At 44.6% G+C, this 21578-nt stretch overlaps 1 protein-coding gene across 1 annotated transcript in view; it reads left to right on the top strand.

Moving 5' to 3' along the window:
- POLE (DNA polymerase epsilon, catalytic subunit) overlaps positions 1-21578 on the top strand; it is a 1031469-nt gene that overhangs the window by 466357 nt on the left and 543534 nt on the right. Inside the window, exon 29 of the mRNA XM_044069769.1 lies at positions 7040-7258. Coding sequence (XP_043925704.1) covers positions 7040-7258 — 219 coding nt within the window. The remainder of the gene's footprint in view (positions 1-7039; positions 7259-21578) is intronic.

Here is a 21578-nt window from a genome sequence, read left to right as displayed (position 1 = left end):
TAAAGAAAGTGGAAGAAAAAGCAAAATCTGTGCAAACAGTAAAGGATTTTCTGCAGGTCCAACCTCCGAGGTTCAGCAGAAACTGGCCTTCAAAGAATTGCTCCTTTCCAGACACCTCCAGAGCACAGAGGGGCAGGAATAGACGCCCAAGAGGCAGAGGTCAATCAAAGGGTGCCTACAGGGGTCGTCAGTGGCAACCTGCCAACCAGAGGAGTACTGCCACAACTGCAACTACAACCACTTCCACAGGACAGACACAATGACTTGACTCTGATTCCGCCTACCAGGGAACAACTGAAAGCACCCTTGGGCGGAAAGTTGGGCTTATTCTCGAAAAACTGGCATTGCATACAAAAGACAAATGGACTTTGCAAACAATAGACAAAGGATACAGGTTTCACTTCCACACTTTACCAAGAAGGAGCGGAATGCCAAACCTTCCACCAAACCAGAAGCCAGAGGCTTTAAGACAAATCAGCAATTTACTTCAGATGAAAGCAATAGAAAGGGTACCATCTATGGAACAAGGCCAAGGATTTTACTCCAGACTATTCCTTGTACCAAGAAAAGAAACCCAATGGAGGCCTATTCTCGACTTGTCCGCACTAAACACATATCTCATTGTGCCAAAATTCAAGATGCTGACCCTACAGCAACTTCTTCCCATGTTGGGCAAGGAGTCTTGGCTGGTGACTCTAGATCTCAAGGAGGCATACCTGCACGTCCCTATACGACCAGATTGCAGAAGACGCCTCAGATTTCTTGCAGGATCAGAGCATTATCAATTCTCAGCATTGCCCTTTGGCTTATCTACTGCGCCCAGAGTATTCACGAAATGCCTGGCATCAGTAATTGCACATTGCAGGCTTCAGGGAATTCAAATCTACCCATACCTGGACGACTGCCTAATACAAGCAGACAACAAGACAAAACTAATAAAGGATTCGCCCTATGTCATACACCTGTTACAGGCCTTGGGATACACAGTCAACATCCAGAAGTCAAGACTAGTGCCATCCCAAAGGATAACATTTTTGGGTGCGGATCTGGACACAATAACTCAGATGGCTTTTCTCACAGAAGAAAAACAAAAGCAACTCCCAGTCTACTTCATGGCTTTGACAAGACAAACTCAGCTTAGTGCAAGGAAAATCCTGCAGGCCCTGGGTTACATGGCATCCTGCATAATCCTGATCCCACATGCCAGGCTGCATATGAGGAAATTACAATGGTACCTAAGGAATGTATGGTCTCAACACAGGCACAGTCTAGAAACCATGATTCCAATCATTCCATGCCTGTCAAAGGAATTCCTGTGGTGGGCTCAGGCCTGCCAGTCCAACAGAGGGTTGCCTTTCAACAAACCACAACCAAGGCAGACCATCACCACGGACGCCTCAGACCTAGGATGGGGAGCACACATGGAAGACAAGTGTATCCAAGGCCTATGGTCTCAAGACCAGCTGAATTTGCACATAAACCTAAAGGAGATGCTGGCAGTGAAACCTGCAATTGAGGCATTCAAATCATTCCTCCAGCAAGGACATCTGCTGATAAGGACAGACAATACCACAGTCATGTGGTACATAAACAAACAGGGAGGCACACACTCCTACCCTCTATGCCGGATGGCAATGGATCTGTGGAACCTAGGCCTGAATCTCAACATCCAACTGCAGGCCAAATTTGTACCAGGAAAAGAGAATTCACTAGCAGACAGCTTAAGCAGAACTACCACGGATGCTCACGAATGGATGTTGCATCCAGACATCTTCAAAATCATAACAAACAAATGGGGAATGCCAGAGATAGACCTGTTCGCCTCCCCACTCAACCACCAACTGAAGAAATTCTGCTCAAAAGAATACCACCCACAAGCCTGGAGGGTGGACTCCCTCTCTTTCAGCTGGAATGCCCTAACAGTTTATGCTTTTCCACCTCTTCCATTGATGTACAAAGTTCTACTGAAGATCAGGGAGGAACAGCCAAAGGTGATACTAATAGCTCCAGACTGGCCAAGGCAGCATTGGTATCCACTACTGAGAAGCATGTCTCGGACAAATTCATGGCCTCTACCCCTATGGCCTCTACTTCTAACGCAGAACAACTTCAAGACCCTGCATCCAAACTTGAAAACACTGCAGCTGACTGCCTGGAAAATTGCTTAAAACAAAACCAAACTGTCTTATCTCAGAGGGTCAAGGACATTATCCTGGAGGCTCGCAGACCCTCCACAAGAAAAACATACTCGGCTAAATGGAAGAGATTCCTCATTTGGAGCGCATCAAAGGGTACAAATGTCACACTGGCAAACCTAGCACACATCCTAGAATACTTAGCAGAACTGTTCCACAATGGCCTATCCTATTCTTCCATTAAGATTCATGCTTCAGCAATTTCAGCAGAGTACAACATGGATCCTCCTGTCTTCTCTCACCCTCTCCTCAGACAATTTTTAAGAGGGATCAAAAATGTAAAACCTCCAAGGAAACCCCCTCTGCCTGCATGGGATCTCAATTTTGTGCTGGAAAAATTAACACTACCCCCTTTTGAACCAGCAGCATCAGCAGACTTACAGTTCTTATCTTGGAAAACTGCTTTCCTTCTAGCAATTACTTCAGCAAGAAGAGTATCCGAGTTACAGGCACTAATGGCAGTGCAGCCTTTCCTTATTTTTCATCAGGATAGAGCGTCTCTGAGAACCAATCCTACTTTCATGCCAAAGGTGGTATCCAGGGTATCCTTGAACCAAGCTATTCATTTGCCTACGTTCTTCCCTAATCCACAGAACAAGGGGGAAAAACTATTGCACACCTTGGATGTGCACAGACAACTATGCTACTATCTGGACAGAACTAAAACAAGCAGAAAAACTGACCAACTTTTTGTAGCATATGCAACTTCAGTGCAAGGAAAAGCAATTTCCAAACAGACAATTTCAAAATGGATAGGAAATTGCATTTGTTTCTGCTACTCTTTTAATGGAAAGACAACTCCTGAAAATATCAGGCCTCACTCCACAAGAGCCACAGCCACCACTACAGCTTTCCTACGAGGGGTGGCTACCAAGGACATTTTAGAAGCTGCTACTTGGAGCTCCGTGCATACATTTGCCAAGTATTACAATCTACCTTTATACTCCAGATCCCGAGCAGGTTTTGCAACTGCAGTTCTACAGGGGATCTTAACTACACCATCCTTATCTTAGTACCTCCTCCCCCAGTTTGGCTATGGTATTCTACCCATATGTTACGACTGCAGATGCATCCTTGAAGGACATAGTACAGTTTTGTACCTACCATAAATGTAGATGTCCGATAGGTATGCATCTGCAGTCAAGATTACCCACCCTCCTTCCCCTCTGTGGTATCCTAGGGTGCTTACCCCTCTTTCAGCTAGCTGGGGGAATCTATTATGGTGTATTTGTTTGCATGTATATCTGTGTATATATATATATATATATATATATATATCTATATCTATATATATATATATATATATATATATATATATATATATATATATATTTGTTTGCTACTGTTTGGAATTTTCAACATTTATCCAAATTTAGCCTACCTAGAGGGCACCTGGCATCTGGGGCAAGAAACACTGAGGAAAATGGCGTCGGCTTTATACCCCAGAAGCTCTGACGTCGGGGAAAGTGCGACATCAGCCGAGGCCAGACCCAGACTTTGGAATCCGGCCGACCGAAGGGCTGCCTGAGGCAGGACAACCCATATGTTATGACTGCAGATGCATACCTATCAGACATCTACATTTATGGTAGGTACAAAACTGTACTTTTCCTAAAGCAATGTTACACCTCTGTGCGATATGAACTTCATAGTAAGGAAGCTTGCCCATTTGCTGTTTGTCACTGCTCTTTTTTGTGATAATCAGCTGAGTGCAGCACATCTCAAGGGTTCAGGTCCTTATGTGCAATAAATGGGTCTATATTAACTCATCAAAGACCAATTCCAGTGAACAGCTGTCCATCAAACACAAACCAGTGAATTGCTGTTCATCAAATGTTCACTTCAGTGAATGTTTTTCTAAACAAAGGGAATTACTGATTGTAACTAACTGCATTATGTCAAACTCAGAAAGGTGGGGGGAGGCCGTGTCCCCAACACCCCCTCAACACTTAAATATGCCAACTCTGAGATCGCACTACAGTGGGGAAAAGTGCAAATTTCCTAATGTTGGCCATCTAACTTCCATCCTTAGGAAAACGTTTGCTGAAGTGAACGAACGGCATTGCTTATTGTTGCACAAAGCCGTGCAAACCCGCTTGCAATTGCTTAAAAGTGCCTTAATTACTCTGTATGCAACAGCCGCTGTTCTGCTTGGCAACAAAATAAACAGCCCTTGAACCCAGGACCCTGTACACTATAGTCACAGTAGTTAACCAGTAAGCCATCACAGAAGTACATAAGATTGAGGTATCACCAAACAGATCCTCACTATAGGAATATTAAACTTTACATGTGAAAGGAATCTATATACAGTTTTATGTTGTATAACCTACTACATAACATAAATGTCAGCTGGAGTACTGCATTAAGTCCAGATGTGAGGTGTCATTGTAATAAAGTGTTGAAATCCCCTAATAAACACAAGGACCACATACAGTGTCCGTACACATGAATCATGGATACCAAACACATATATAACATATAATGAATAATAAATCAATGCCAAACAGCAAATAGTATGCAAATTAAAAATTAAGCAATGCTAAGCATTGCACAGCCCTGCTTACTAAGTGTAAGCAATGTGTAGGCCAGCTAAATCAGTTTGCCCATTGGTATACCCCTTTAAACAATACCAACCTTAGTTAAGAAGTTTGTGTTCAATATACGGTCGTTCCCTGGAGTTGTTTTTTCACAAACTAATATAGACCCACAATGAATTGTAGCAAGCTTTTTTTTTATAAGGATACGTTGTCCCATTAGGAAAGAAACATGTCTGTTAGTTGATTTTGGAGGTTTCCCATATATCGCCTAGTGTTCTTTGCAGTAGTTGCAGTAGCAGAAACTAGGAGGGAAGAGAAACCTTCACATACTGGACTTTCATTGGCAGTTTGGTTGGCCAGTAGTTTATCATCTTTACCTAGGAAGGAAAAGGTTTGGAGTTGGCAAGAAAACACTTTGTGGATTTCCAGCTGCTCATCCGGAGAACCTGATTTTGTCAAGTGTTGCCGTTAAAACCCAATAAGACAATCTGTATCCTGTACTTGGAACAAAAATGCTTCAATTATAGACGTTTGTATTGTGGTCACTTAATCCCCAGTGCACAGCTTCAGTAAGCAGCATGAGAAATTGGGCCACGATTAGGAAGCCACTCCTTCAAAGCTTAGCCATCCCCTGTAGCCTAGAGTTACCCTTCCCCCACTACATCCACCCTTCTGGTACTGTGTTGCATGCTACTGAAGCAAGGCTGTGTCAAGGCGTGCCCTTGACTATATATAGTAGATGTTTTTGCAGTATCAGCTGATATACAGGAAGGCTTTCCCAAAACTATCTCCTTGCAGTGTTTTTTACTCCAGCAGCTGTTGGAATTTGCTGCAAGTTGGGCCAAGTGCATCTCCTCTTCCTGATTTACAGGAGGATACCTGCTAGTAACAAGTGGAAGCTGACATCTTGTGTTATGGCCTATATCAGCCAAATGTGCATTAGCCCCTGTGTACAGAATTTTGCTGAAAATGTACTGAATTTGGATTGCTGATGTACTACCCACCCAAAGACCATCAAGAGTTAACTTTCACAAAGTAACAGAAAACGCAAGGCATATGTTACCTGCCTAAATGGTAGTAATATGCTTCCATTTAGATGCATTACTGGGAGATGCAGATCAGGCAAGTACAGCCAAAGAAACAAAAGGGCATAAAATATCAAGCTCAATAAAAGCTTGCAAACTGTCACAAGTTGATGTCCATGTAGGCAAACCATGCGAATGGCACTGAAGAATTCAGATACACTCGGGTAACGGTATTATAAAAAAAGCAAAAATTTCATACTCCAATAACTCAGCCAGTTTGCAAGTCCCCCCACCCTTTTGGAGAGACTGTTTAAAGATGGACATAAGAAAGCAGTTCCGAAGAAAGGCAACTAAATTGATGCAGAGCCTTCAGAAAGAGCATACTTTGAATATTTTTTCTGAAAAGTGAACTGGGATGGAGTTAAAGCCTTCAAAATAGTCTGCTTCGAAATGCTGCAAGGTATGATGGTAGTAACTTTTAGTGAAGTGTCTCTACAAGAATGGAAATCAAGAAAACATCTTTTCACGGAAAGTGGTGGACAGTTGGAACAGCTTCTGAAGCAGATGGAGAAACCATAAATGCAAAGAACAAACCTAAAACAGTACTTGTGATAAGCAGGGTGTTGGTTAGGTCAGACTTGACAGTTTGTCTTGTAAGAGTGAAATTAGAAGACTTGAGCTCAGTGGTCCACATTGCCATCAGAATTTGTGTGTGTTGCCAGGTGAGTTTATCCTCTCCCGTAAGAGGATTGAATGGACTGTACATAGGAAACTGCAGAGATGACAATGGCCTAGGGGACTGCAAACATAATTGTGTTACTGCCTTTATCAAATGATAGACTTTTTGGGACCCAGTCTATGGATCTGCTGTAAGAGGTGTTCGGTAAGCAAGCTAAGTCTTCTGCTTTTGGAAATCTCTCTTCAGCAGTTTGCTAACTGCACATTACTCACACTGGGCTTTTACATATGCCTACCCTTAATGTTTTCTACTTTGAAATAAGTTATTTTGCATATCTTCTTCTTTAACCTTGGAGGACATCATAGCTACCAATGTTTAGGAATAAACCAAAGCAGTATTTTTAGTATTGGCAGCTTGTAACTAGGATAATTCAGCTTAACAATTTTTTAAGCTCACATTATCTGTCTAGATCTTCTCCCCTAATGTTGGTACACTGATAGCTCAGTCCAAGATTTTGCTCAACAGTAATAAAACAGTGGGTAATTGTCATGTGCTGTTTTTTTAGTATTTCCTAAAGTTGTCGCCTTTTGCCCTCTTTAGGTCACCTCTAACCAACCCTTGGATAGCAGTCAACAGTCTGAGGTTGGAGATATTGAGGATTTTGGAACTGCAAAGCGTCTGCAACCAGCCATTCCAATCACTAGCAAGCGCAAGCGTGTTCCTGCTGCTGAAGAAAGTCAAGAGGAGTCTCAGGATGTGGAGCTTACACAGTCATGGCGGGAGATCCTAGGACCACCTCCACCAACTGGAAATACAAAGGTGAGGGTTGTAAATAGTTTGTGTAGATATGTCTTTATTTATTTTTTCAGTATGCAACTCATCTGCTCCAAAGATGGCTAAAACAACTCTGTGAATGTTGCATACTACTGAATGCATGGTCCGGTAAATAGAGCATATTGATAGCTGTGATACCATGGCAACAGACAAAGGAATAAATAAAGAATAAACATTCACCTGCAGCCATAGCCCTAACGGAATATAATCGGTTAATAAGCTGATGAGCTAAAGACCCTCATGCATGTACTCTTTGCCTGAAGTATTGAATACAGTAAGCAATACATTGAAAAGTAACCATTACAAACCATGGGTAAGAAGTCAAAATGTGATATGAAAGTGAAGGTTTAAGAGAGGGAAGAGCACCCCTGCGAGAACATCAGATGTTATGTAGTCCAGTCTCGTCTACATTCATACCCGTGGAGTTGGGAGCTGAAAGTCTGCTTGACTCGGCCATACTTTAGCTCGAAGTCTTTCAATTGGCTGGGCTAAGATGGTATCCCATGCTGCACTGCTCTCTCTATCCAGATCTTGTTTGCCACTCGTGTAGCTTGGACATGGTCTCGCTCTTGGCTGTGGCTAAGTTTTCTTTTCTTTATAGCAGAGAAGTTTTTTGCAAAAAAAAGCTATTTTCATAGCTATTTGTGTGTGCATCTTTGAGCTGTGTTTGTGGAAAAGTTGTTTTTCTTGTCTTAGCGTATTTCTTGTGGTATCCCACTAGCTGTTTCCAATGGGCTAGGCCCGTTTCAGTTAGAGGACCTAGTGTGTCCCCTCGCTTACCTTTGTGTGCCAACTTAACTTCCATTGGGCTAAGACCGTTTAATTTAGAGGAATTAATCCTCCCTCTTGACCTTGTATTCTAGGACCGTTTAAGTTAGAGGTCTTTGTGGTGTACTGTCTGTTCTGTTCCCACGCTTGTGGCTGATTGACCGTTGGTCTGGTTGTTGGGTTAGTGACTCAGTTTTTGGTAGTGACTATGTCTAAAGATACTAAGGAGCATAAGCCCTCGAGCTTTAAGAAGTGCACAAAGTGCAGTTATAAGATGTCTATCACTAATGGACACACTGTTTGTGTGTACTGTCTGGGAGCGATTCACCTCCAGGAATCATGTGGTTTTTGTCATGCTTTTAGCCTGCATGTTCTTAGGAAAGGAAGAACAAATTGATTTTGAAGGGACTTCTGAATCCCTCCTCGAGGAAGATTTTGGAGAGTGCTTCCAGCTTTAAGTCTTCTCCATCTAAAGCTAAATCTTCTAAGGCTAAAAAGCGATCCCTGGCTCCATTAGTATCCTCGGAGCCGCCAGAGAAAACAGCTAAATCTTCGATGACTCCTCGTCTCCATTGTCCTCGGAGCCGCAGCAAGTGTCATTTTCTATGGAACCTGCTTCAGCACCTATTCTCTCGGAGCCTGTTCAGAGCATTAGGCCGGTATCTCCTCCTCGCATGTCTCCTTCGGAGAGTAGGTCTCTATCTCCTTCCCTATCCTCCAAATCCTCCAGGACCTTATCGGATGTGGATGCCGATAGAGTGGTGCAGAGAATTCTTCAGTCACTGGTACTGGCTAAATTGTTTTTGGCTCCAACCCAGTCGGCTCCGGAGCCAGTCCCTCTACTTACGTCGATACTTCCTCCTCCGAGCGCATCTCAGCTTTCGGAACCGGAGTGCTCGGCTCCGTTTGATGTCCCTAGGTCGGTACCGACAGCCCCTCCTGACCTATCGGTTCCGATGTCAGCTCCGACTCCGGTGCCGTCCACGGGGTTCAGGACTCAGGATGTCCTTCAAGGATGCATCTGCAGTCATAACATATGGGTTGTCCTGCCTCAGGCAGCCCTTCGGTTGGCCGGATTCCAAAGTCTGGGTCTGGCCTCGGCTGATGTCTCACCTTCCCCGACGTCAGAGTGTCTGGGGTATAAAAGCATCAGCCGACGCCATTTTCCTCAGTCTTTCTTGCCGCGCGGTGCCCGAAGCAGAAGCTGTTCGCAAGTGCCGGTCGGTCAGATCCAGTGATTTCAGCTACCGAAAACTTCGAAAAAGCTAAGTACCCCATTGGGGACTCTTTCTTGCCTCAGCCGATGTCAGATTAAGTAAATAATTGTTTAACTTGTGGGAAACAAATACCTCATTAGGATTTCCATTCCTACTGCCTTCCTTGCTTAGGCCCAGACCACGACGTATCGTCCTGTTCAGCTTGTGCTTCCTTCAACCGACGGACTCTTAGACGTCGGTCGGAGTTTGCAGAGGAATTTTTTGGGGCTAGTTTTGCACATAAAATGCCGTCGGAGACTCCGACATCACATTTGGTGAAAAAACGGAAGGACAAGGACCGACACTCGCGGCTTCGGCTGAAACCACGGTAAGGCCTACCGCGAGTGTCTCGGTTTCGGCTGAAACAGAGTCCTCGGAGATTCCTTCATCCGAATCCACTCAACCGACTACCGCGGCCCGGGAGGCCCCGGCTGAGTCGGCTACCGAGCTACCTACCGAAACCAGTGCCCAGGATATGTCCGACACCATACCTTTGGACATATCTACCCCTGCACGTGGGGCAGCTAGGCCCCCTGCTTCTATGTCCATTAAGGCCTTTTCTAGGGCTAAAGCTGCTAAACTTTCTAAAGCTTTGCCTTCCAAGACTACATCCCAGAGGCCTTCCTCTAGTTCTCAGATCCTCAGCCTTGCAGAGGACCTTATTTCTTTAATTAAAGGTTCACAACCACACCCGGACAGGGCCTCTCGCCCTCCACCAGGCAAAAGGCCCAGGACTGAGCCTTCTGACCCACACTCTTCAGATGAGTCCTCTGATGGTTCTGAGTTGTCAGACCACCAGGAGGAGGCTTATTCGCCCTATGAGGATTCTGATGCAGAAGAATCTATCCCTTCGGCCTCCCCTCCTGAAGAGTTTTCCTTTGGTGAGACTTTACATTCCATGAGAGAGCTTTTTCAATGGCAAGGTCAGGATTTCTCTGATTCTAGAAAAAGATTAAGGACCTTTTTACATTTGCCTCAGCATAGGCCCTTAGCTATACCTCCTGTTTTGAATGTAATTGATGATGTGTACAATGATGTCAGTACAGCCCCTGATACTCTCCCCCCTGCCCCTGCCAAACCTGATAGATACTACAGGGTCCCGGATTCTCATTTTCATCTGTATAAAGCCCATTCTGCAGACCCAGAAACTATTACTCTGGGCCCTAAAGGGGTTGCGGCTGCCACTGCCAAAAATCCTCTACCTTCTGAAAGAGAGTCTAGAGCTTTAGAGAGATGGGGAAAGAAGGTATATACTTCTGCAACTCTTTCCGTCAGGGCACTAAATTGTCAATTTCATATGATACAGTACCAAGAGTATTTGTTAGATGAACTGAACAAGAAGCTTTCTTCTCCTGAGCCCCTTGACCGTAAATCCCTTCAGGATTTGGTACACAACTCACAGCAGGTTAATAATCATTTCTTAAAATGTGGTTATGATGCATTGGAGGCTTCATTTAGGTCAGCTATGACTGGGGCAGTTATTCGTAATCATGCCTGGCTGAAGGAACAATCTTTGCCAGACCATGTTAAAGCTAAACTCCTGGATGCTCCAATGGAGAAACAAAATTTATTTGGCTCCTCTGCTCAGGAGGTCTTAAAGTATGAAGAAAAGGCAAAATCTGTGCAAACAGTTAAGGATTTCCTACAAGTGCAACCACCGAGATTCAGCAGAAACTGGCCTACTAAGATTTGGTCCTTTCCAGACTCGGACAGAGCCCAGAGAGGCAGGAACAGACGCCCCAGAGGCAGAGGCCAATCTAGGGGCTCTTACAGAGGCCGCCAGTGGCAGCCTGCCAACCAGAGAGGTAGTACAACAGCAGCAACAACAACTACTACACCAGGACAGGCTCAATGACTTTACTCTGATTCCGCCCACCAGGGCTCAACTGGAAGCACCCTTGGGCGGAAAGCTGGCTTTATTCTCGGAAAATTGGCATTATATTACAAGGGACACATGGACACTGCAAATAATAGACAAAGGATACAGGTTCCACTTCCACACCTTGCCAAAAAGAAACGGAATGCCAAACCTGCCACCAAATCAGAGGGCAGAGGCTTTAAAGCAGATCAACAACTTGCTTCAAATAAAAGCTATAGAAAAGGTATCACTTTCAGAGCAAGGCCAAGGATTTTACTCCAGACTATTCCTTGTACCAAGAAAAGAAAATCAATGGAGGCCTATTCTTGACCTGTCTGCACTGAATACTTACCTCATTGTGCCAAAATTCAAGATGCTGACCCTACAGCAACTTCTTCCCATGTTGGGCAAGGAGTCTTGGCTGGTGACTCTAGATCTCAAGGAGGCATACCTGCACGTCCCTATTCGACCAAACTGCAGAAGACACCTCAGATTTCTTGCAGGATCAGAGCATTATCAATTCTCAGCATTGCCCTTTGGCTTATCTACTGCGCCCAGAGTATTCACGAAATGCCTGGCATCAGTAATTGCACACTGCAGACTTCAGGGGATTCAAATCTACCCTTATCTGGACGACTGCCTTATACAAGCGGACAACAAGGTAAATTTGATAAAAGACTTGGCCTATGCCATCCACCTGCTACAGGCATTGGGATGCACAGTCAACATCCAAAAATCAAGACTGGTTCCATCCCAAAGGATAACCTTTCTGGGTGCGGATCTAGACACAACCACCCAAATGGCCTTTCTCACAGAAGAAAAACAAAAACAACTTCCGGATTACTTCATGAATCTGACAAGACAAGCTCAGCTTACTGCAAGGAAAGTCCTGCAGGCCCTGTGTTACATGGCATCCTGCATAATCCTGATACCACAGGCCAGGCTGCATATGAGAAAATTACAATGGTACCTAAGGAGTGTATGGTCTCAACACAGTCACAGTTTGGAAACTTTGATACCAATCATTCCTTGCCTTCAAAAGGCATTCCTGTGGTGGGCTCAGGCCTGCCAGTCCAACAGAGGGTTGCCTTTCAACAAACCAAAAACAAAACAAACCATCACCACGGACGCTTCAGACCAAGGATGGGGAGCACACATGGAGGGCAACTGTATCCAAGGCTTATGGTCTCAAGGACAGCTACACATGCACATAAACCAAAAGGAAATGCTGGCAGTGATGCATGCAATCGAGGCTTTCAAACCCTTCCTCCATCAAGGACACCTGTTAATAAGGACAGACAACACCACGGTCATGTGGTACATAAACAAGCAGGGAGGCACACACTCCTACCCTCTATGCCGGCTGGCTATGAATCTATGGGAGCTATGCCTGAAACTCAATATCCAACTGCAGTCCCAGTTCGTGCCAGGAAAGGAAAATGCACTGGCAGACAGCTTAAGCAGAACTACCATGGATGCACACGAATGGATGCTGCACCCAGACATCTTCCAACTCATAACAAAGGCATGGGGAATGCCGGAGATCTGTTCGCCTCCCCCCTCAACCATCAACTGAGGACATTCTGCTCAAGGACATACCACCCACAAGCATGGAGGGTGGACTCTCTCTCAGCTGGAAAGCTCTAAAAGTATATGCCTTCCCACCTCTTCCTTTAATGTACAAGGTTCTACTGAAGATCAGGGAGGAACAGCCAAGAGTGATTCTGATAGCTCCAGACTGGCCAAGGCAACACTGGTATCCACTATTGAGGAGCATGTCACAGGCAAAACCATGGCCTCTCCCCCTATGGCCTCTTCTGACGCAGAACAATTTCAAGATCATGCATCCCAATTTGAAAACATTGCAGCTAACTGCCTGGAAAATCCCTTAAATCCAAAACAAAATGTTTTATCACAGAGAGTGAAGGACATTATCATGGAAGCTCACCGGCCTTCCACAAGGAAGACATACTCAGCTAAATGGAAAAGATTTTTCATTTGGAACTCATCAAAAGGCTTAGATGTGACAGTGGCAAGCATGACACATATTCTGGAATACTTAGCAGAACTGTTCCACAACGGCCTTTCCTATTCTTCCATTAAGATTCATGCCTCAGCAATTTCAGCAGAATACAATGTGGATCCACCTATCTTCTCACACCCTCTCCTCAAGCAATTTCTGAGAGGGATCAAAAATATCAAACCTCCATGAAAACCCCCATTACCTGCTTGGGATCTCAACTTTGTCTTGGAGAAACTAACACTTCCTCCCTTTGAACCAGCAGCAACAGTAGATCTTCAGTTTCTGTCTTGGAAAACTGCATTCCTTCTGGCAATAACTTCAGCAAGAATAGTATCTGAGTTACAAGCATTAATGGCAGTACAGCCATTTCTTATCTTCCATCAGGACAGAGTTACACTAAGAACTAATCCTACTTTTATGCCAAAGGTGGTATCTAGGGTATCCTTGAACCAAGCTATTCACTTGCCTACTTTCTTCCCAAATCCACAGAATAGAGGGGAAAAACTTCTGCACACCCTGGATATACACAGGCAACTATGCTACTACTGGGACAGAACTAAAAGTAGCAGAAAAACTGACCAACTATTTGTAACACATGCTGCTGGCGTGCAAGGAAAAGCAATTTCCAAACAGACAATTTCAAAATGGATAGGAAACTGCATTCGATTTTGTTATTCCTTTCATGGAAAGTCAGTTCCTGCAAACATCAGGCCTCATTCCACAAGGGCCACGGCCACCACTACAGCCTTCCTACGAGGGGTGGCTACCAAGGACATTTTAGAAGCTGCTACTTGGAGCTCCGTGCATACCTTTACCAAACATTACAATCTACCTTTATACTCCAGATCCAGAGCAGGCTTTGCTACTGCAGTCCTGGAGGGGATCTTAACTACACCATTTTTTTCTTAGTATCTCCTCCCCCAGATTGGCTATGATATTCTACCCATATGTTATGACTGCAGATGCATCCTTGAAGGACATAGTACAGTTTTGTACCTACCATAAATGTAGATGTCTGATAGGTATGCATCTGCAGTCAGATTTACCCTCCCTCCTACCCCTCTGTGGTATTCCTAGGGTGTTTGCCCCTCTTTTAGCTAGCTGGGGGAATCTATTATGGTGTATTATGTATATGTATATGTATATATATGTATATATATATATAATTTTGCAAATGTTTGGAATTCTATTGCATTTATCCAAATTTAGCCTTCCTAGAGGGCACCTGGCATCTGGGCAAGAAAAACTGAGGAAAATGGCGTCGGCTGATGCTTTTATACCCCAGACACTCTGACGTCGGGGAAGGTGCGACATCAGCCGAGGCCAGACCCAAACTTTGGAATCCGGCCGACTGAAGGGCTGCCTGAGGCAGGACAACCCATATGTTATGACTGCAGATGCATACCTATCGGACATCTACATTTATGGTAGGTACAAAACTGCACTATTCCTCTGTTGGACCCGAGGGGGAGTCTTCGGGACACCTCTCTGCTCCTAGTCTCCCTCTCAGTGCTTCAGCGCGGGGAAGCCTGACTCCTGTCTCTGCTTCGGTCCTAGTCGGTCCTGGTCCCTTCTGATCCGAGGTCTTCCATTGCTGGCTGATCTTCGGACCCGGGAGGACCAGCTTTCGAGGCCATGAGGAGCTCACTGGCCAGGTCGTCAGCGGCATCATACGGTTCGGTCACTCTGTCCCTTACAGCACCGGTGCTGGTCTCTGATCGCCCTCTATCTCTTGACAGTGGATCCCCAGGGCCTCAGGGTACCCCCATGAGTGGCCCCTATATTTCTGAGGTCCCCGCAGAGTTTTTGTCTGAGGAGCCACCCAGAAAGAGAGCGTGCAAGAGGAAGCACATAGATTCCCAAGATGAGTCTCTCACATCAGACACCGACCTCGAGGAATCGGAGGGGTCCTCTAAGTCATCCTCTGAGGATGTTTATTTCTCTGACATCCTAGAGATTTTGAAGCAAAGAGGTGACTGGCCATCCAAAGCCCCCTCCAAAGAGGAGTCGGTGTTGCTGAAGGCCTTTGGTGCTCAGCCCTCCGCCTCCTGGGTGTCTCCACCCTTCAAGCTTCTGGATCTGGTTTGTCGTAGGATGTGGGAAACCCCTGACTCTGTGGAACCAGTCCCCAGGAGACCCAATAAATTTTTGTCTGCCCCTTCTGATAAGGAATTTCTATCCAAGGGAGTCCCTGTGGATGCCATGGTGGTGGCAGTGGCCACCAAGAAGGAATTGGCTGAGACTTCTTCCACCGTTCATCCCCCTAACAAGGAGACTAGGACTATGGACCGGTATGGGAAGCATATGTTTTCTTCAGCGGCCTTTACTTTGCGGTCACTGAATTACTTATCACACTTTACATGGCTCCAGAGAGATCTCCTAAAGGAGCTTGGAGATATTCTAATGGGTAACATTTCTGAGGAGATGGCTCAAAGTCAATGCTCAGTTGTCTACCCTCAATTCTGCTGCGAACTCCTTCATGAGGCTGATCTCTCACGCAGCCGAGGGAGCGAGTAGGGCAGCAAGTTCAGGAGTCGTTCTTAAGAGACATGCCTGGATGCGCCTTTGCCATTTCGCGGAGGCCTTCAAGTCTACATTCACCGACACCCCGTTTGATGGTTCCTCTTTGTTTGGAACCAAGGTGAAAGACACACTCACTAGGTGCGAGCAAGATGTGGTTCAAGAAATCACAGAGGTTTTTTCCCGTTGCACAAGGTGAGTCCCCCTCCAGAGGCAGGGGAGGGGTGGTTATTCAGGTGGACGCCACCCTAGGGGCAGAGGAGGCCCTCAACTCGGGAGACCACAATTGGTTTCGTGGTTCTCCCTACCGCTGCTCCTAATGGGAGGCCCGACTGTGCGTTTCCGGAGCCAGTTGGGGGTCGCATCTCACTATACCCAGAGGCCTGGCAAGGTATCACCTGGGACCAATGGGTTCTACGAATAATTTCTGGAGGATACATCATTCCCTTCTCATCAACTCCCCCTCCAGTTAAGAAAATCTCAGATGTTCCACCCAGTCAAAGGGATTCCGCAGCTTCAGAGGTTTCAAAGCTGCTAGAAAAAGGAGCCATCCAACATGTCCCCCTCAGACCAGATTGGATTAGGGACTTACTCCAGATACTTTTTGGTGCCGAAAATGACAGGGGACCCGAGACCCATTTTGGATCTCAGCCGATTGAACACCCATGTGCAAAAGTCCAAGTTCCGAATGGTCACGTTGCAGTCTATTTTCCCATTGTTGGGAAAAGAAGTGTGGATGTGCTCCATCGACCTCAAGGATACTTACTACCACATAAAGATGGACAGGATATCCAGAAGTCACCTACGCTTCCAGCTGGGAGCCAGTCACTTTCAGTTTTGAGCCCTGCCCTTTGGTCTCACCACAGCCCCCAGGGTGTTTACCAAATGCATGGCAGGGGTGACTGCTCACTTGAGACATCAGCGATTCCAAGTGTTTCCATACCTGGACGACTGGCTCCTACTTCAGGCCAAAGATGTCACTGTCAACCTATGTCAACAGTTGGGCATCACCTTGAACTGGGAAAAATCTGCTTTGTTGCCCTCGCAGCATGTCATCTTTATAGGCGCCGAACTAGACACCGTGCTCATGTGGGCGTTTTTACCACAGGAAAGAATCAGAGTTTTACAACAACAGATTTACACCTTGCTCCTTCTGAGGAAAGTGAAGGCAAGATTGGTCCTCCAATTGTTGGGATGGCTGCTACGATTATGTTAGTTCCCCTGGCAAGGATACATATGAGGCTCCTTCAGTGGCTACTCTTCGCCCAGTGGTCTCTTCAACGTCTTCTACATTCTCACCCTATTCTGCTCACAGACAGGTGCAGACAGGATCTCAGTTGGTGGCATCACACTGACAGCCTCAATGCGGGAAAACCCTTCGTTCCTTTGCCTCCAGTTGTCATGGTGACCACGGATGCCTCCCAGATTGGGGGGGGGGGGCATTATCTAGGCAGGACAGTCCAAGGCACGTGGCAAGAGCATGAGATGCATCTGCATATCAGTGTCCTGGAGATGAGAGCAGTGCTACTAGCGTTGCAAGCACTTCAGAGCTTTCTTCCTCTAGGGACTATTGCAATTCACTCAGACAATATGTCGGTGGTATGGTATCTGAACAAACAGGGAGGAACCAAGTCATATCCCCTTTGCAGAGAGGCCATGTGAGTGTGGCAATGGGCAGTGTCTTCCCAACGTTTTCTGGTAGCAATGCACATTCTGGGGAAGTCCAGTGTGATCGCAGACAGGCTAAGCAGAGCTATTCTGATGCCTCATGAGTGGTCCCTGAACTGTCAAGTTACGGAGCAGATTTTCCACAGGTAGGGTCAGCCTTGCTGCTACCGTTTTGCCAGCCCCCTGAATGCCAAATGCAGCAGCTACTTCACCCTTATCCCCCCTCAGGAGGAGTCACCCAGGGACACTAGTCCATGATTGGCCCTCCGGTCTACTGTATGCCTTCCCCTTCAGTTCCTTTGCTGTCAAAGGTTATTCAGAAAGCGCAATCCTTGGGAAGCAAAATGATTCTGATTGCTCTACACTGGCCTCGTCAAATTTGGATCCCCTTTATCCATCCCTATCTTATGAACGCTCCTTGGATTCTGGACCCACAATCAGACTTACTGACCCATATGTCAAGGCAGCTCCATCCCTCTCATCGGACTCTCCGGTTGATAGCTTGGCTACTCCACTGCCGTCATTAGTTAGGCTTCACCATTTTTCGCCGGATGTGGTTCATATTCTATCTTCCTCTCATAAGCCTTCGACCAGGATGATTTATTACAGCAAATGGAAGAGATTTTCCATCTGGGCACATGCCAAACAGATTGACCCTTACACAGCTCCAATCACGTCAGTATTGGAGTTCCTCTCTATGCTTTTCAACCAGGGATCAGCTGCCGCAACCATTAAAGTCCAGTTGGCGGTGATTTCTACCTTTCACGTTGCAGACGAACCTAGTCTAATGGCACATAGATTCTTTAAGGCTTTTCTGAAAGGCACTTTGTTGCTTCATCCTCCTGTCTCTGAACCTGTTATGCCTTGGGACTTAAACTTTGTTCTACAGGGTCTTACTTCACCCCCCTTTGAGCTTGCACCCCCTTGTGATTTAAAATTCTTAACTTGGAAGACTGCCTTTTTGGTAGCCATCACGTCAGTCAGACATGTTTCGGAGCTTCAAGCTTTATCAATTAAACCACCTTATTTGATTTTTTCATAAGGACAGGGTTTCTCTCAGACCGAATCCTTCCTTTCTTCCCAAAGTAGCGTCAGTTAGTAACCTTAACCAATCCATTGAATTAACCAGTGTTTTTTCCCAGTTCTCGAACAAGGCAGAATTCAGATTTCATCAGTTGGATGTGCACAGACAATTACGAGTTTATTTGCACAGAACGAAGGACCTCAGAAAATCTGATCAGTTGTTTGTTTCATTTTCGGAAAACAGAATTGGGTCTCCTGTTAAAGTCATGTTGTCTATGTGGATTTCCAGTTGTATTTATTTCATTTATACTTCAGGGCGAAGAGAGTTACCGTTCCGAGTGAAGGCTCACTCTACCCGGTCTGTATCTGCGTCTACAGCTTTTCAGGCCAGATTGTCTATGGATGATATTTGTGCTGTGGCTACTTGGGCATCTCCTCACACCTCATTACAAGTTAGATGTGGTATCTAGAGGCAGGTCTTCCTTTGGTTCCACAGTGCTCAAGTATATTCGACTGAGCCTCCTAGGATTTAGGTGCTGGGGACGCTGTCCCACGGGTAAGAATGTAGGCGAGATTGGACTACATAACATCAAGATGTTATGTACTCACCATAACATTCGATGTATGTAGTCCATCTCGCCTCACATTCTTACTTACCCCCCCCCCCACCTTCCCCCATCCTGGAGGATCTAGAGGTTAGGCCTGGTTTCAGAATTCCCTTCATTCTTGGTTTGTTTCTTCCTTCCTTAGGTGATGTTATGCATGGAGAGTGAGTGCTGGTGCTCGCAGCAAACTAGATCTGGGGATAGAGAGCAGTGCAGCATGGGATACCATCTTAGCCCAGCTAATTGAAAGACTTCAAGCTAAAGTGTAGCCGAGTCAGAGCCAACATTCGGCTCCGAACCCCACGGGTAAGAATGTGAGGCGAGATGGATTACATACATCGAACGTTATGGCGAGTACGTAACTTCTTGATATATGACGTGTCCTAGTCTCACATTATTACAGAGAAATGCAGCATCAGAAAGCCATTTAGTTATTGATGACTCTGTATACCACAGAAAAACAAGTTGTGAATGGGAAGAAATACAGGCATCATTTTTAGAAAGTGGCAACAGTGGAAGCCTACAAAGCAAGTATAGTCAACATCCTTTTTAATGATATTCAACAACTTGTATGTTCCACTGGCCACCATCATGCTCCCATACTCACGAAAGGGGTGACATCTGAACCTTCAGCACATGGTGTTTCCCACAACAGTCACTTTTGTAGCTGCCTACTATGCCTTGCCCCAAAAAGCACTGTGACCATCCTGACAAACAACCCTAAATGGTTCTTGGATGGTATGTTCCATTCTAGGGCAAGTGTATGCACGAAGCTCTGCAGGTTGCATAGCTGTGTTGGTAAGCAATTTTACCAGTGTTTCTCTCTTTCACACAAGACAAAAAATGCTGTGAAACAATATGCAGCATGCTGTGTGACTGTGCCATATACTTCTAGTGTGGCCTTTTATAATTGTCTGTAATACATGATTCTGAATATGTAGATATAAACTCACTGTAATCTAGACTGAACTTTGGCATATTTCTGTTAGACTGCAGGAGCCTTTGTCTACCTGCAGCTGACCAATCATTTATTTTCCATTCTAGGCTATTTTACCTTCCAGTGTAGCCCTTTCTCTTAGATTCTCTATCATTCTCTGTTTATAGGTAAAATTTCTGATGATCTGCTGACTTAGGGACAGTCCTCCATTTTTTTCTTAGGCAAATTATAACAATCTAAATAAAATTTGATCTTGTAGATTTATCTTTTCACTATTTTTTTATTCCAAATGAACCAACCAGATTCTGTGGCACCAAAGGTCTGTTGTAGTAAAGAATCAACCAAGGAGAAAGAAAACTCAGCAGACTTATTTTTTATTTCCTAAGAACAGTCTGACAGGCACCTAATTGCATGTTGTTGCACAAAAATGTTTCACACGCAAAACTATTAGGGAATCATCATAAATGACAACTTAAAATTCAACTTGCATATACACCAGAACATCAAAAAGACACACTAAAAACTCAGGCCACTTTATAGACTCAAACACTCCTTCACAGACTTCTCAAAAAATAATATCTACCTTCCACTTTCCCGCAATGTAGTACACAATCCACAAAAATGACTAACCCTGACAGGAATCATTCATTGTTCTGCACAATCAAGGTTATTACGTTCACAAGACAAACTTCTTAACATTCACCAGTAACTCATCTAATGATGCTGTGTAACACAGCAGGTGATGCCGTATACCCAACTTGCATCACAAGCATATGGAACTCAATCATATTCAGAGAGGATAACTAAATAGCCTCTTCATCTTCAGAACTGATCTTAAACCTATTTGACTGTTGGCTTTGCTCATGCTCAGACCTTGGGTAACTTTTCACAACTTAAGTATAATTTTTAACTGGTATGTTACCTAAACTGGCTTAAATGTTTTCGACTTATATGATTGTACTAAACTACCTGTAAATATCCCTAATGCATTTTTAATATCTCTGTATGAGGCCACCTTTACTCAATTTATCTTTTGCCTCTCACTTTCATTCTCTCTTATTAGTCTTGTTTAACTTAAAAAAATTTCTTTACCTTGTTATCTTCTTTCTTTCCAACCTTAATTTCTTATCTTGGTCGTTGACACTTGGCTTCTCCTCAAGTCATCTGTATCACTAGAAGGAAATATTCCACTACCACTTTTTCATATAAGTACAGTATATAACCACTAGTAATTCCACTTCCTCTTTGCTGTACTGTAGCATATCATGCACTCTAATTACATGTAATACAACCTACTAATAAATTTAGCTTTCATATTTTAAATCTCTCCACCTGAACATTTCTTTTTTTTCTGCCCATCAGTATAATTATTGCATTATTTGTTTACTATTTGTAAATATCCAGTGTCTTACTTCTGAGCAGTTTTGTATAAGTATAAAATTGTGACTGCATTTAATGAAGTTCATTATGGATTCATGTTATATTTGTAATCTTTGCTGAGCTTTTCTCCCCAGCTCAAGCTGAAATGGATTTTATTCTGCCCAGCTGGAAATGCTAAAAAATAATAAAATTTCATTTTTACACTGATAGATTTATTTAGGAGCAGACACATATTTTTAGATGGGGCTAACAGTTTTCATTTGTTGC

The sequence above is a fragment of the Protopterus annectens genome, chromosome 4.part0 (assembly GCF_019279795.1).
Source record: "Protopterus annectens isolate FY-2018-M chromosome 4.part0, PAN1.0, whole genome shotgun sequence".
Classification (NCBI taxonomy): Eukaryota; Metazoa; Chordata; order Ceratodontiformes; family Protopteridae; genus Protopterus; species Protopterus annectens.
Note: the sequence above shows the minus strand (reverse complement) of the source record. Positions and strands in the feature narration are given on the sequence as shown.